Here is a 16,532-nt window from a genome sequence, read left to right as displayed (position 1 = left end):
TAATAATAATAATAATAATAATAATAATAATAATAATAATAATAATAATAATAGTATCTTAATGGCCATGGGCTCAACTGATGTATGTTGGTATCCCCTAGCCAGTGTCCTGATATACATCAGGTTTTACCAGTATATATTGGCATTCCCTAACTGGTGTCCCAATGGGGATCAAGATGTTTTGAACATGCTCTATTCTATCTCCCATAGTAAACTTATGTAGATGTACATCTCCAACTGCCTTCTCATCTTTTAAAATTTTTATGAACAGTGTATTGAGTGTTAGTTCCTAGAGCGTTACTGATTTGATCTGTGTTATAGTTAAACATATGTTGAATGCAAAACAGCTACGTGTTATCGTTCATCAAAACCTGTCTATTTAAATATATGCTGAAAACAAAACCACCATAATTGGAAATGATCAAAAGAATCAAGTCTGCATTGACCCTAATGCAAGCGGAGCACTTTCAAATGGTTGTAAAGTGGAAGAAATAGCAGGCAGTCTATCAGTTAGAGGCCCATATTCTAGCTTTCACATAGGTTGCATCTGCTCTTCAGAATGAATGCAGCTTGACACTGCTTTAACAACCATGGCTGAATACTAGGGAATTCTGGGATTTGTAGTTTTGTGAGATAGCTCTGGCACCCCACCAGACTATAAATCCCAAGATTCTATAGCATGCAGCAATGGGAATTAATATAGTGTCTAACTGCATTGTTTCTGCAGTGCAGAGGCAGCCCAGACACCTCTTGATATAGTAAAGGCCTGATTGTTGTAACTGTACATGCAGTGAACTCTTCTGCATTGGTCAGATTACCTGCCATGGGTGTTTATTCCAATGCTCCCATCTTGCACCATCCACCACTGCTCTGTGTTTCGATTTGGATGAATACATGGCCTGCAAAGCATGTGCCACTGCATAGACAGCATTGTAGATGGTATAGCTATGCCCGGTCACTGTCATTTCAAAAACAGACACAGGAAGAGTCTCTAGCTTTTCCTTCCCAGTGCAGAATATCCCATATTTCATGTCTAATGAAGGATCAGGCAAAATACAGTTAAATGCCTCTTCCCAGAAAGCCCCCAGAAACTTGTCTTCTTTTTCTGTGACCGGGTTTCTTGTCTGAAGAAAGCTTTTGAATCCCAAAGGGTCCTTTGAATGAATTGCAAAGGATATAGCCCCATGAAGGAAATCTATCCCCCAGTTTCTTTGTAAGGAAAGTGATGTGAACTCCATTGGGGCTGTCATAATCCACATTTTTGTGGTGGTTTGCAGTAGTTCATCCCCTTCGTCTGCAATGCTTTGCAGCATCCTTATTGCCAGAATAGTATGAAGTTCACCATGTATAACCAACACATTGGCAGTACTTCCCATAACAACCTGGAATGTTTCACTAGTTTCTTTCATCAACTCATTGATTTCACCAGAAAAGTGGGGTAATCTTGCGATAAAGTTAATACAAATGCCTTTCTGAGTAAACATGGGAAGAACATTTTGTAGAAATCTCTCTCCAGTCTCATCATCCAGAGAAACCACTCCAATCCATATCCAGCTGAAATGCAAGAGTAACTGAAGAATCCCCTCATACTCATAATCCCTGTTTGGGAACATATTATGGAAGAAAAGCCTTTGGGAATGATTATTCACCACAAGCAAAGATCCAAAGATAAGCTAAATAGGAAATAAAAAACAAATAAAGAGGATCCCAATTTACTGAGCCATTGTATTTAATGGGACTTGAATAGCCATAGATTTTGTTATCTACAGGTGGTCCTGGAACCAGTAGATACTGAGGGCTAATGTATTAGGATGATGGAATATTGTTTTTATCTTTGTTAATGCAAAGGAATTCTTATTGTACATTTGTTAAAACATATTAGCAAATTGACTTTATATTATGGTGAGGAACATCTCGCCCTCCAGATGTTGTTGGACTTCACATCCCACCAAGAAGTAGCAAAGATAATGAGAGATGGAGCCCACAGGAAATGCCCATAGTACAGGTAGCACATTTAGTACAGGTCTGTGGACTTGGATGGTAGGTGGAAGGTCATCTAATATTTAAACCATCTTGCAGCCAAGATATCTGAATGTTTCCTCTTGCATCAGCTTGTCCAGAATCTGAAATCTTCACGAATGGCATGCTATATGGCCTACCCATATAGGTTATCAGTACGCTGATGACACCCAAATCATTTTCTCTATGTCTCCGACTGATGCAGTGACTGGGGATGGGGTCTCTCCTCTCGTGGCCTGTCTAGAGTCAGTAATGGGCTGGATGAGGGAAAACCGACTCAAATTGAATCCAGAGAAAACGGAGGTACTAGTTATAGGTTCCCCTGATCCAGGAATGGCGGTGGTTCCACCTGTCCTGAACGGGGTCACGCTCCCTGTGAAGGACTCCGTGCGCAGTCTGGGGGTGCTTCTTGACTCGTCGCTACACCTGACTGCTCAGGTGAACGCGACGGTCAAGAGGACCTGTTATCAGCTTCGGCTTATTCGCCAGCTGCGCCCATACCTGGCGCAGAGGGACCTAGAAACTGTTGTACATGCTCTGGTAACCTCGAGATTGGATTTCTGCAATGTACTCTACTCCCAGGACCAGCCATATAACACCGGCATTGAAAGATCTCCATTGGTTGCCTATCCGCTTCCGGGCCCAATATAAGGCGTTGGTTATTACCTATAAAGCCCTAAATGGCTTGGGTCCAGGTTACCTAAAGGATCGCCTCTCCCCGTACATTCCGCCTCGCACCCTCAGGACATCTGGGCAGCAGCTACTGAAGGTGCCTGGGGCTAGATTGTCCTCCACCACAAGGAGGACATTTTCCACTGCTGCCCCAGCCCTTTGGAATACGCTGCCCACTGAGCTCCGCTCGACTACCACCCTGGCCCAATTCAGGAAGGATTTGAAGACCTTCCTGTTCCAACAGGCATTCCCCGATTAAAAATCCTGTGGGCCTCCCTCCTCTTTCGTGGCCAAGAGGAAGGGCTTTGGGGCTTTTAGCCTGTGTTTTTTATTATTGTTTATATGTGATGTATTTTGGATTTTATTGTATGTATTGTTGTTTTAAATTTTATACTGTAAGCCGCCCTGATCGAAGGAAGGTGCGGGATATAAATAAAAACTTTATTATTATTATTATTTTACCCCCTGAAGTAGTTTGGTTGGAAAGAACTTATCTGTATTATATCACTCAAAGGGAATTAGATTGGTCCCATCTCTGTTGCACTTCTGGTGGACTATCAAAGTTGTATGAATACAGCTACAAGTTTTTAAAACTGGTTTTTGAAATTAGCTTTTGTGTTGAATTCAGTGGGTAAAACAGGATGTACAAGTCAAAGAGACAGATACGAAATCATGCCTATACTTTGTAGGTTTCCAGGCCACAATAGCTTTATATTTTTGTTTCAAAAAACAAAAAAGCCTCTATGTCAACACACACAGATAGATACCGATATGCATACACAAATGCTGGTGTGAGAAATGCTATTCAATGGATAATATTTACCCTTTGTGGAAATACTGAATACCAAAAGTAATGAATTAGTTAAAACTAGTTACAGTAATCCTAAGTATTACAGTGTATCCATTACATATGAATGCCTAACTCCTACTTAACATCACCAAAGAATTTGTGTAACTCATACCTGTTATCTTTCCTAGAAACACCATTGTAACATACCAAAAGTGTGATTGTTTTAAGAAATTCTCTCAAGGATGATATCCCTCCCTTCAGTTTATGTATCTGAATTCTTTTGTAGAATCCACCACCCAAACATGAAAAAGTGTCATCACATATAACAACTACAAATACAAGCCAGGAATTATTTGTCTTTCAAGAAGAATCAATAACATGTTCTTTCCATATTTTGCATGAATGAACCACAAAGGATCTGATTCCAAATTTCACATGAATTTGTATTAACATTAACATTAAAGTTAAGATTATTTCATTCATTTATACCCTACCTATTTCTCAATATTGGATCTCAAGGTAGTTTTGAGAAATGGTAAATGCAGCACAGATTTTAAAAACATTCAAAAACACCAATAAAATAGATATAGAATTTACGTTCAAAAGCAATTCAACATTCTATAACATATTTGATTTACCTTAAATCCCTGAAGCCACCTTGAACAGCCATTCTGTGCTTCATGGCAAGCAGACAGGATTGCAGAAGCATCACCCTGTTGCTGTTGTTGTTGTTGTTGTGTGCCTTCAAGTTGTTTCTGATTCATGAAGACCCCAGACACACAGTGATGGTTTCAGACATCCGAATCCACAGGGTTTCTCTAGTGGGTCTCTGCACTTTTGTAATCATTGTGCATCTGGCTATTGGGGAGGAGGATTACCAGATGCTTCTCAAATCCCGACGGCTCATCATAAAACACAGACTGCCAACGTGAGATGGTTTCAGAGCTTAAAGTAAGTTGGGGGTGAGTGGTGTTGTAATGGAAGGACAGGGATATTAAAAGCCACAGCACTAAAAAAAGATCTGCACACATATGGGGCCTTTATGCATGTAGTTGTAATGTAATAAAATTTATTCGGTCTTTGACAAGTATAAAAACAAGATCACAACAAACAACATAACTGTTAAAGGTTAAAATATAAACTTAACATGTAGTTGTTGCCAGCCAAATTCTGAAAACAGTTCTTCAGATATCCCAAACCTAAGCCATTTGAGACTCATTGAACAAAATCAAGCTATCAGATTTCCAAAGGCTTACAGCATGCACCTGGGGAAGTAGACTGATGCTTACAAAACCTCATGCTACCAACTTCTTTCTTTCAGTTATTCTGAAAGGTGCTACAAGGTCCCTTTCCACACTGATTCTCCAGATTAACAGAGCTATGTCTTTGAATTCTAATACATACAATCTGTGTGTGTGTGCGTGCATGTGCGCATCAGTGTGCATGGATGAGCATGCATGCATGCATGTGTGCTTCTGAGTTGCCTTTCAACTTATGATGACTCCAGAAGTAGGTGATTTTTAGGCAAGAAATACTCAGAGGTGGTTGTTCCTTTTTCTGAAGTATAGCCTACCTCACCTGATATTTCTTGGCAGTCTCCCATCCAAGTACTCACCACGGCTGACCCTGCTTAGCTTCCATGATGAGGCAGGATCTGAGATTTTTAGGGTCTTTTGGCATTACTCACTTGTTATATATGGGATTTCTAAAATCTGAAGTGAGGGGGGAAAGCAACCTCCTGTATTGAGCAATGTAATGTGTCTGTAGCACATACTAGACCAAACCTGGCCATTCAAGTACGTTTTATTTAACTAGAGACATTTCCCATTGTGAACTACAACATCACAGATTATAGTTCATGTCTTAATGGCTTGTTATACCCTCATCTTTTGTAAACATATCTTACTTGTGTTATCTTATATATAGATAGGATAGTTGCCATGGGAAGACGATAGTCAGTGTTAGGACCTGCAATCACTGCTAGTGGAAGGTTCTCAGCATCACATTTGTAATTGGCAGTGACTTTGTGCCGTCTAGACAAAAGTTCCATTGCAGCAAGATAGACCCCATTTTCAATGAATTGGTTGTTATAGATGTGGAAACCGAGGGTAACATTGGGCAAGAGCTGCTGGTTTTCATTGGTCTCCTTTACAGCAAACGCCAAGGCCATGATGTACTGATACAGTTGTGTTATTACTCTGTAAGGAGCAATATTTACAATGTAAATGTTTATCTTCCATGCTATGCAATGGTTTATTTTTTTCAGAGCAGACCATTTCTTCTCATTCAATTACATGCAACACTCACTGTATGAAAAACTTTCATTTTTGGAACATTTTAGATTTCAGAACTATGGATGAGCAAGACTTGAGTGTGCGTGTGTGTGTGTGTGTGTCCCTCCTCCTTCTCATTCTCTCCACCAGTACACACATACAAATACACACAGAGTACAAATTGTATATGCAGCTCTATCAGAGTCAGATCAATCCTCAGGTTAAAGTATACCTTGACCCAATATAAGGATAACGTATCCTAGTGAAAACCAAACCAAACACATTAATTGCAAACAAAATAATTATGATAGATCTTATAATAGGTTACATTAGAGCAGACTGAATTCTTCTGAACAGAAATCCCTAATTCACATTTTTATTACATATGTAAAGGTAAACATTTATATATGTACTTACACATTATATATGTACTTATAACACCAACACCCCTTCCCCACAATGAATAACTAGACTCTATTTAGCCTTGGATGTATTGTATGTTGCAACTCAATACTGCAAATATCACCCAACTTAACATAAGTGATAACATTTTTTTCAAAGTCCTCCCTCCAACCGAAAAAAAACTTTACACAGAAGCAAAAGAGCATGTGAACCCTCCTTACTTATAGGTATAGTAAAGAAATATTATGATGTACTTGGAGTATAATCAGAGATTCTGAAACAATGACAAGCACTGTTCATAGAAACTGACTTGGGATATCCAAACTAACTCATCCTTCAATAAATATTTAGTTTACTGAAGAGGAAAATGAGAATGGGAAAAAGTTAAATGAAAAGCAAAGGACAAAAAAAAAAGGGGGGGGGTCGGTGAGTGGTAAGAAAACTAATTAGGAAGAGGAGGATACATACTAAGATATCAGAATTTGGTTAATATTGAAATCAATGGGCGTTAAGCTGAATCAAGTCTAATTTATTAATAATTTTTGTCCAGACTCATTTACATTGTCACGACTGTGCATTAACCGTCTGATTGAAAAAAGCATTCATTACAAATGTATGATATGAAAAGCTCACTACTTACAGTTGAAAATTAGAAAGTTCTTGAGATGGATGTATTTCAAAGGTTATTGGTCTTGAAAGTATGTACACTTGAGACATAATACCAGCAATGATGACCTCCCCTGACTGATAATATTGATGTTGTATAGCAAAAGGTTCTTTGATGGAACACTGCACACTGGGATATTTGCCGATGATTTGGGACTGTAACACTAAAACCAATACCAAAAATACCATGACCATCCAACGCAGTCTCAAATTTATGTAACTAAACTCTTTCTGCATTGTCATTCCAGTCCCTTTGTCTAGCAAAACCTGGTTACTTTCCCATACGCCAGAATGGTGAGGTGTGAAGAAGTAGGAACTGGACTGACAGAAGTGTCTACATCTGTAGCCCAAGCGATGAACGGCACAGAGGAGATTAATAGTAGTATGGCTTCACAGTTGTATATGTTGCCACTAGAACTCTCTAGGGGTGAAAAATGGGAGTAAAAGTAATTACATTTTCCTGGATAAACGCAGGTGAGAAAATTACCTACTCTAGACAGCTGAGATGTAAGAAGTAGAAAGGAAACATGTTTATCACATCTCAGCAAATATTTTTTCTGATATTAATCAGTGGGTGAAAAAGTCATGGGCTGGTGGCCTTCACTTTTCTTTCTATCTGTTTTCCATTCTATTCTATTCTACTTAATTGTCCTTTCATCAACAGCCAAAAACTCTTCCTTTCAAGTAGGCCTTTAATATGTAAATCTGCCCAAGGAGGATTTTATACTTTTAGCTTGCCAAGTTTTAATGATTTTGCATTTCTAATGTTATTGATGTGATGTTTTAAATTCTGTTTGTAAAGTTGCATTGTTTTAAAATCTCTTTTGTGAGCTGCCTTGGGTCCAATTTGGGAGAAAGGTGGCATATATATAAATAAATATTCCTTCCATTCCTTCATATCTGTTGGAGTTTGGTGCCAGGGCCTCCCATACCCATGGATTACAAAATCCATGCATGCTCAATTCCCATTATATACAATGGTGTAGTAAAATGATGTTCCATATATAAGGCGGTTTACAGACCGCCCCTTTGGGGTGGCCTGTTCCCGCCCCTTTCCCCGCCGGATCGGGGCCTCAGCTGCCACAGTGGCAGCCTGTGAGGCCCCGATCCGCCACTTTCCAGGCTATGTGGAAGTGGCAAAAGGCTGCTTCCCCACGGTCTGGAAAGGGGTGTCCTTGGGGCTTCATGCCCCAAGCATGAACAGTGGTGGGGACAAAAAGAAAGGGGCCACTTGGCCCCTTTCTGGTTTGCGTCGCTGGCACAGCCATCTAAAGACTGCGCCCAGCGACACAAACCTGGAAGGAGCTCTGTTTTGGAGCTCCTTCTGGTGCCGCAGAAAGGGCGCCCCAGGCGCCCTTGTGTGGCACCAAGACATCACTTCCGCGCCGCCCCGTTTGGAGGTGGTGTGGTCATGACGTCCCAATGGTGGTGCCCATCTAGAATGGGCGCCGTCATTTTGTACGTGCTCAGCACATACTAGGGTTAGGGCGTTCAGAAGGGATGCCCTTTCGTAACCCTAGTACGTGCTAAGCACGTAGTTTTGGCCCATCTGTAACGCGCCCAAAATTGCAAAATCAAGGCTTTATTTTGGGATTTTGGGCAGAATCTTTTTTTAGAGAATATTTTCAAGCCATGGGTGGTTGTATCTATGGATGTAGAATCCATGGATATGGAAGGCCAACTCATTCTATGCAATGGTGTTGATTTACCACTTGACAGCAACTTGTTAATTTATAAACAGGGATAGGGAAATCCCTAGTAGGTCAGGCAGCAGGAGGTCTGCAGCAAAACCAATTGATGTGCCATTTCATCTATATATTGGGTTTGCCCTTTGTACCAAGTCCAGAAACTCCAACTGGTTCATAATATGGGACCAGACTGATTATGGGTACATCCAGAGGTGATCATATTACACCAATCATAAAATCACTCCATTGGTTGCCAATTAGTTTCTGGGAAAGGACAAAGTGTTGGTTATTATCTTTAAAGCCTTACATGGTTTGGGTCCAGGTTACCTACAAGATTGCCTTCTCTTGTAGAATTCACCCTATACACTCAGGTCTTCTGGGAAATGTTTGCTCCAACCAGCAAGGAATTGACTGGTTTCCCAGAGGACCTTTTCATCTAGTGCTCCGAGACTTTGGAATAACCTGCCAGAAGAGACACAACAGCTGAAAACGCTGACATCATTTAAAACAGTATTAAAGACACAGAAGGATGTGATGGCTTAGAGGTTTAAGATGCAATTCGGATGATCGGAAAATAAGAAGGTTGGTAGTTTGAGGCCCAAGTGTTGCATGATGGGGTGATCTCCCGTCACTAGTCCCAGCTTCTGCCAACCTAGCAGTACGAAAACATACAAATTCAAGTAGATAGAGAGGTAGCACTTCAGTGGGAAGGTAACAGCATTCGGTGTAGTCATGCTGTCCACATGACCACCAGAGCAGTCCTCGGACAATGCTGGCTCTTCAGCTTAGTAATGGAGATGAGCATTGCCCCCTACAGTCAGTTACGACTAGACATCCATGTCAAGGGACTACCTTTACCTTTACCTGTAAGGACACATCTCTTCTGGAAGGCCTACCCAGTCAATTTTAAATCATGATTTTTAATTTGTGTATTTTCAAGAATATACCCATATGAGTGTACTTCAATGGTTTTTATACGACTGCATTGTAACTGCTGGTTTTATGTGTTTTCTTTTATAAGTGTATTTTGTATTTTAACAAGTTGTACCCCACCTAGAGCTTCAAGGAGAGGTAGAAAAGAAATAAAATCAACTTCTTCTTCTTCTTCTTCTTCTTCTTCTTCTTCTTCTTCTTCTTCTTTGAATTATAATTATTATTATTATTATTATTATTTATCTAGAACATCTCATTCCCTTTACAGGGGAAATTTCAAGCCATGGGTGGTTGAATCCATGGATGCAGAATCCATTTATGTGGAAGGTTGGATAGTTTCAATCCTGTGATACAGCTTCAGTTGCCTAGAACATATTGAGCAGATAAATCTGATACTCGCATCCACCATGCTGCCACTGATAGCTATTTTGTCCTTAGATGGCATGAAAATTGCCATTGACCACCACAGCACAGGGCACTGTCCCATCACCATATTGATTGAATAAGTTGTCTCCTGAAGGCTTCACACTTAAAAACTGTTTCCTGATATTTTTGAGTTGGCAATAACATGTAAGCCTGAAGCACAACATGTTAAGATGAAAGTTTGTTTTTAATTAAGGAATTCCTTTTTATTAAGGTATACATGAGAGCCAGCATGGTGTAAACATTTTGAGTGTTGGACTATGGCTCTGGAGATCTGGATTTGATTCCCTGTTCAAGCATAAAAATCCACGGGGTGACCATAGGCAAGTCACACTATCCCAGCCTCAGAAGATGGCAATAACAGCCCCTTTCTGAAGAAAATGGCCAAAAGGGGAAAAAACGTATGATAGGTTTGTCTTAGGATTGCCATAAGTCAAAAATGACTTGGAGACACACAACAACAAACCTTTAATGAATGCATATATACCCAGTCTTCTGGGCTAAAAGTCTCCCAAGATGGCTAGATAAATGATGGATTGTTGACAAACAGATAATGGAGAGATACAGAGCCACACACATGCACCCCCCATGGCATTATGCTGACTTTCACATTTAGGTTTACTTGCCTGCCAAGACTAATTGACTATTGACTAATAACAGTAGCAGCAGGTAGAGCATGAAAACTAATATCCGTTAATAATAGCATAATAAAGAGAGGCTTTAATATAAATTTAAACTTCATTAAAAGTTGGCTATAAAATGCTTCCCTGAGCCAGCATAATGCAATTGTTTGAGCATTGGACTATGACACTCGAGAACAGGGTTTGAATCCCCACTCCTCCATGGAAACCCATTATGTGACACATATCTGCGATCTATCAATGTCTAGATGCACACAAAGATCACAACGGTTTAAAGAAAAAAATCCTAAATGATGGCAGTGAAATATGAGTGATAAACATATATTTTACATGGGTTTTAAAGTGTCAATGAGGTGATTTAAAATGTGATATTTTCTGTTTCTGGATGCAGTCTTCTCATAGGCAGAGTAGAAAACACATATCTGTGATCTATCAAAAAACACAAATCACAAGTGACTCTTAATTTAATTAGGTGCAAAGGCATAAACCTTAAGATTCTTCCTTCTTATTAACAGCTTCTTATGGTTCAGCTCTGGCTTCAGTAAAATGACATAGCATTTGGGGGAAAAGATGCAGCCAAGTAATCCAGCACTGGACCCTAAAATTGAAAAGATCTCTACAGCCACCATATACTTTCCCTTGGTACTCAAATAAGTTGGCACAAAGGACAACCAAACAGTGCAGAATATCAACATGCTGAAAGTGATGAACTTGGCTTCATTGAAATTTTCAGGTAACTTTCTGGCCAGAAAAGCCACAATGAAACTGACAGCGGCTAGGAATCCCAAAAAACCCAGAACAGAGTAGAACATTGCTGGTGACCCTTCATTGCATTGCAGAACAATTTTTTCAGCTACTGACTGCAGGTCAGAATCTGGAAATGGGGGGAAAGTTGTCAACCATGTGCTACAAATGACGGCTTGAATAAAGGAGCAACAAAGAACAATGGAGCTAGCTAGTTGTTTTCCTACCCATTTCCTCATCCTAGACCCTGGCCTGGTAGACATAAATGCTAGAACCACTACAATAGTTTTGGCCAAAACAGAAGCCAGGGCCACAGCAAAGATGAAGCCAAAGGTGGTTTGACGGAGGAGACATATTACTCTCCCAGGCTGACCAATGAATAAGAAAACACAAAGGAAAGAGAGGAGCAAGGAGGTGAGGAGAATGTAAGTCAAGTTCTGGTTATTGTTTTTGACTATGGGGGTATCCTGGTGCTTGATGAAGATCCCTAACACAAAAGCTGCTGTAAAAGAGAGGACAAGGGCCAGAATGGCCAAACTGATCCCCAAGGGTTCTTCATATGATAAGAAAATGATCGATTTTGGAATGCACAAATCCTGGTCTTGGCTTGGATAGTGATCTTCTGGACATCGAACACAATCATTCATATCTGAAATAGAAATCACTTTTTAAGACATGGTAGACCAATGCTCACTTCATTGTAACTTTAATATTACAGCATGGTTCCTCTACAATCAGGAAGAGCAAAGCAGAAATATTTCCATATTGGGGGGGGGGGGGAGCTAGAGGAAAGCCACTTCCAAGCTTGGACATTTATAGGTGGGGAAATGCAAGATTTCCTATGGATTTTTTGTGGGTTTTTCGGGCTATGTGGCCATGTTCTAGAAGAGTTTCTTCCTGACGTTTTGCCAGCATCTGTGGCTGGCATCTTTTCTCTGAAGATGCCAACCACAGGTGCTGGTGAAACATCAGGAAGAAACTCTTCTAGAACATGGCCACATAGCCCGAAAAACCCACAAAAAACTATGGATGCTGGCCATGAAAGCCTTCAACTTCACATTTCCTATGGAATTAAAATGAAGAGAACAGCATTTTCTGTACAAAAAATAATATTTCTGCACAGAACATTAGCTTCTGCTAAAAAAAGAAGCCGTTTCCTTCCCTAGATAATGTTGTTGTTGTTGTTTTTTGCAATAAATTAAAAAAATTATTAAAAACTTCTCACATATGAAATTTGCATGGAATAAATCCTAAATTACAGCATGTCTTGTGCAGAAAACAAAAAAGGGCAGAAAATTGTGTTTGCTGCGCAAAAAGTACTAATTTTGCACTGAACAAGTAGTGCTCTTTCCAAAGATGCCCTCACAGCAGGAAGAAAACTGCTAACATTACTAATTGATCCATTCAAAAACAAAACTGGTAAAGGATTATAACCCTATTCCACACATATAAAAGTGATGTGCAGAGCACCAGATAAAGACTTCTGTCTGCACTCCTAAATTAACTCCTTTTACAGAATGGATCTTTTCTGCTGGTATATTAGACATCAGGAATGATCAGTATTTCCATATATTTCATAATAATCTGCAAGGCTCCTTTTATTGTACTATACAGAGAAGAGAACATACAGAGAAATGGTTATATTACAATGTATTCCTTTCTCAGCAAAAGTCAATCACTGTTGATATATAGTATAAATATAGGTATAAATATTAGGAAGACTATTACACAAGCTTCATGACAGTCAAGTATTTGTTAAAGTCTAGGTAATGACATTTCTTACCTGTTTTATCTGAAATCTTCCCTTCTGGACATGGAAGGCAATCATAGCAGCAAAATGGCTTCCCTTCCTTCTTGGTCTTCCTATAACCTGGATAACAGTTGTCATTACATGTGGAAATGGGCTGTGCCTGTCCATCAAACCAAAATAGCCAGAAAAGGTTTTGAGTAGATTGTAGCTCACCAGTTCATCTAAAATAAAGCTAAAGGTTGTTGGCATGGCAAAACAGGGATTTTTCCAGAAAGCACTTAGTATGCAGTCAGCTGTTTTAAGCTTAGCTGAAGTCCTAGCTGAAGTTGATATAAGTATTCTCAAATAAACATGTCCACTTCACTAGAACACACTATTTTGCATTTTGACTTAAGTATTTCAGCTTTTGAGCCAGTGTGGTGCAGACGCATAGAATCAAAGAACTGGAAGAGACCGCAAGGGCCAATCCCATTCTGCCATGCAGGAATACACCATCAAAGCATCCCGGATAGATGGCCATCCAGACTCTATTTAAAAACTTCGAAGAAGGAGATACCACCACTCTCTGAGGCAGTGTATTCCACTGTCAAACAGCTCTTATAATCAGGAAACCCTTCTTAATGTTTAGGTGGAATCTCTTTACCTGTAGTCTGAATCCATTGCTCCATGTCCTAGTCTGTGGAGCAGCAAAAAACAAGCTTGTTTCTGATTCCATATAACATCCTTCCAAATATTTCAACATGGCTATCATGTCCCCTCTTAGCCTTCTCTTTTCCAGACTAAATATACCCAGCTCCCTAAGCCACTCCTCATAGGGCATGGTTTCCAGACCTTTCACCATTTTGGTTGCCCTCCTCTGGACATGGTCCAGTTTGTCAATATCCCTTTTGAATTGTGGTGTCCAGAACTGGATACAGTATTCAGGATGAGGTCTGACGAAAGCAAAATAGAGTAGCACTCTTACTTCCTTTGACCTAGACAGTGATGCAGCCTAAAATCATATTGGCTTTTTAGCTGCTGCATCATACTGTTGACTCATGTTTAGTGTAATGATTTGCATGCTGGGGACTCTGGAGACCAGGGTTCAAATCCCTGCTCAACCATGGAGCCATAGGCAAGTCACTCTCTCTCAGCCTCAGAGGAAGGCAAAGTCAAGCCACCTCAGAACAAATCTTGTCAAGAAAACCCCATGATAGGGTCTTAGGGCTGCCATAGGGTCAGAAATGAACCGAAGGCCCACAACAACAACAATCAATAACAACAATAAATTCAACAACAGCAACTGAGTGGGAAATCAAGATTCCCAAAACACATTTAGTTTCACTTTGAGACTGAGTTATTTCAGTTTCTCTACACCATTGTCTGAACACCATACTAAGTATTGGTTATGTATTGAATTGTGCATCAACATCTACCTGATTAAATTGGCCAGGCCACACAATGGTATTCTCAGAAAGGGTAATCATTTTGTCTGGAGGAGCATGTGGATCTGTTCTTCCAATCTTGATTCTAAAGAAAGACTTGTTTGGGGACGTAATCCAGTTTATAATATCAAATCCAGCCACTAATTCTCTATTTTTGTCAAAGGAAACCAGCTGCCCAGCACTGTTGTTAAAAGAAACTGTCCCCAGAAAAGGATGGAGCTGGGGAAAAAATGAGCAAGGATGTATATAAAGGTGCAGATATAGTGTGAACATTTATAGTTGGTAATATCTGTCAAAAGTGGCCCATGCAGTGGTAATTTCACCCCCATTGACCATCATCCAGCATTATTTATAAAGACTCCAAATATGTTTGGGAGGAATTTCAGTCAGTCAGAAACCACTGATAACCTTGTAAGGGTTCTTGGACAATAAAATATGGCCACATGATAATGTTGTTGTTGTTGTTGTTGTTGTTGTTGTTGTTGTTGTTGTGTGCCCTCAAGTCATTTTCAACTTATGGCAACCCTAAAGTGACTCTATTGAGGGATTTTCCAGGAAAGATTTGTTCAGAGGAGGTTTTTCATTGCCTTCCCCAAAGGCAGAGAGAGTGTGACCTTCCCAAGACCATCCAGTGGGTTTCCGTGGCAGAACAGGGATTTGAACCTGTTCTCCTGAGTCATAGACAAATGCTCAAACCACTACATCACTGTGCAAGAATGGAGCTACTTAACAGTGGTCAGAATCTTCCCCTTTGAAAGAATAATACTTTTACTTTAGATGTCAGAATAATAAAAAAGGGAAATTGTTTCTCAACTGGTCCTATTTTATCTATCACTAGAATGTATTATATAATATTGTTGTTAATGAAATGACTATATTCAATAGTTTTATAATAAAGCCCATGTGCAATCTGTTTCTTTCCAATGTGAAACCTGGTTGTCCATATGAATACTAATGACTAGGGAACACAAGGAAGAAGGTGCAATAGTAATCATGTCCTACTATGAGTTTCCCATAAATGTTTGCCTGCCTGCTGTAGGAACAGAATGGTGAACTACATCCCCCCCCCCCCCCCCGTCTGATCTGGCATTTGCTCTTCTCATGTTCACATAATGCAATACAATCCACACAATGCATATAAAATAAGTGGTTAACCTTGTAAAAGGCCTTAACGGGGGGGAAACATTCCTAGTGACCAGACAGTAATTGTATCAAGAGAAATGAAATCACTCACCATGATCCCAAGCAAATTTTATCCCATTTACCTCATGAGGATGGGCAATTATTATAATATTATTATTATCATCATAGGATGACAATGACAAGTCCCCTCAGGAGAAACTTACCAAGAACCCACAGTGATAAATTCACCTTAGGGTTGTCTTGAATTGGAAATGACTTGAGGATACACAACATTATTATTAGAATGGTCCCTTCCCTTACACGGGGGATCCGTTCCGGTCCCCTCTGCATAAAGAAAACTCCACATATGCTCAAGCCCCATTAGAAGTAAGGGGTGTATGCAGCAGAGTGTGACATGCACGCCATTACTCCTTCCGGAGCATGGCATCGCTTCTTCTGGTGCAGCTTTCAGCATATGCTGAAAGCCGTGTATATTGTGCCCACATAAAACACAGGTGCACTGTATTATTATTATTATTATTATTATTATTATTATTATTATTATTATTATTATTATTATTTCTATCCTGCCTTTCCCCCATATTGGGACTCAAAGCAGCTTACAACAATAAAAACATTGTTAAAAATACAAAATACTAAAGTTAAAAACACAATTAAAATATTAAACCATTAGAAAAAAAAATTAAAACTAGGTATTAATATATGTCATTAAAACAGACGCACATATCACCACAACAATTGGCAATATCCAGTACATTGTGTAAAATGGGCCTTATATTATCACTCATCAAATGCCTGTTGCAATAGAAAAGTATACAAAAAGAAAGTAGGAAAGGTGCCAATATAACTTCTCTGAGAAGGAGTTCCAGATCCTGGGGGTGGATACTGCAACATTCATAAAATATCAATAAACCTAATTTTTCACCAATGGATTTGTGTCATTGTAATACCCTAAATGCACCAG

The 16,532-nt window shown here is 39.6% G+C and overlaps 1 protein-coding gene and 1 pseudogene across 1 annotated transcript in view; both read right to left on the bottom strand.

Moving 5' to 3' along the window:
* The window catches only part of LOC121933857, a 16,510-nt pseudogene extending 9,493 nt beyond the window's left edge, over positions 1-7,017 (bottom strand).
* Positions 7,018-10,971: 3,954 nt separating this feature from the next.
* The window catches only part of LOC121933856 (vomeronasal type-2 receptor 26-like), a 9,338-nt gene continuing 3,777 nt past the window's right edge, over positions 10,972-16,532 (bottom strand). Inside the window, exons 4-6 of the mRNA XM_042473847.1 lie at positions 14,417-14,644; positions 13,035-13,161; positions 10,972-11,900 (exon numbers count right to left, since the gene is read on the bottom strand). Of these exons, the coding sequence (XP_042329781.1) occupies positions 10,972-11,900; positions 13,035-13,161; positions 14,417-14,644 (1,284 nt within the window). The remainder of the gene's footprint in view (positions 11,901-13,034; positions 13,162-14,416; positions 14,645-16,532) is intronic.

Source organism: Sceloporus undulatus, chromosome 6 (assembly GCF_019175285.1).
Source record: "Sceloporus undulatus isolate JIND9_A2432 ecotype Alabama chromosome 6, SceUnd_v1.1, whole genome shotgun sequence".
NCBI classification, from domain to species: Eukaryota; Metazoa; Chordata; class Lepidosauria; order Squamata; family Phrynosomatidae; genus Sceloporus; species Sceloporus undulatus.
Note: the sequence above shows the minus strand (reverse complement) of the source record. Positions and strands in the feature narration are given on the sequence as shown.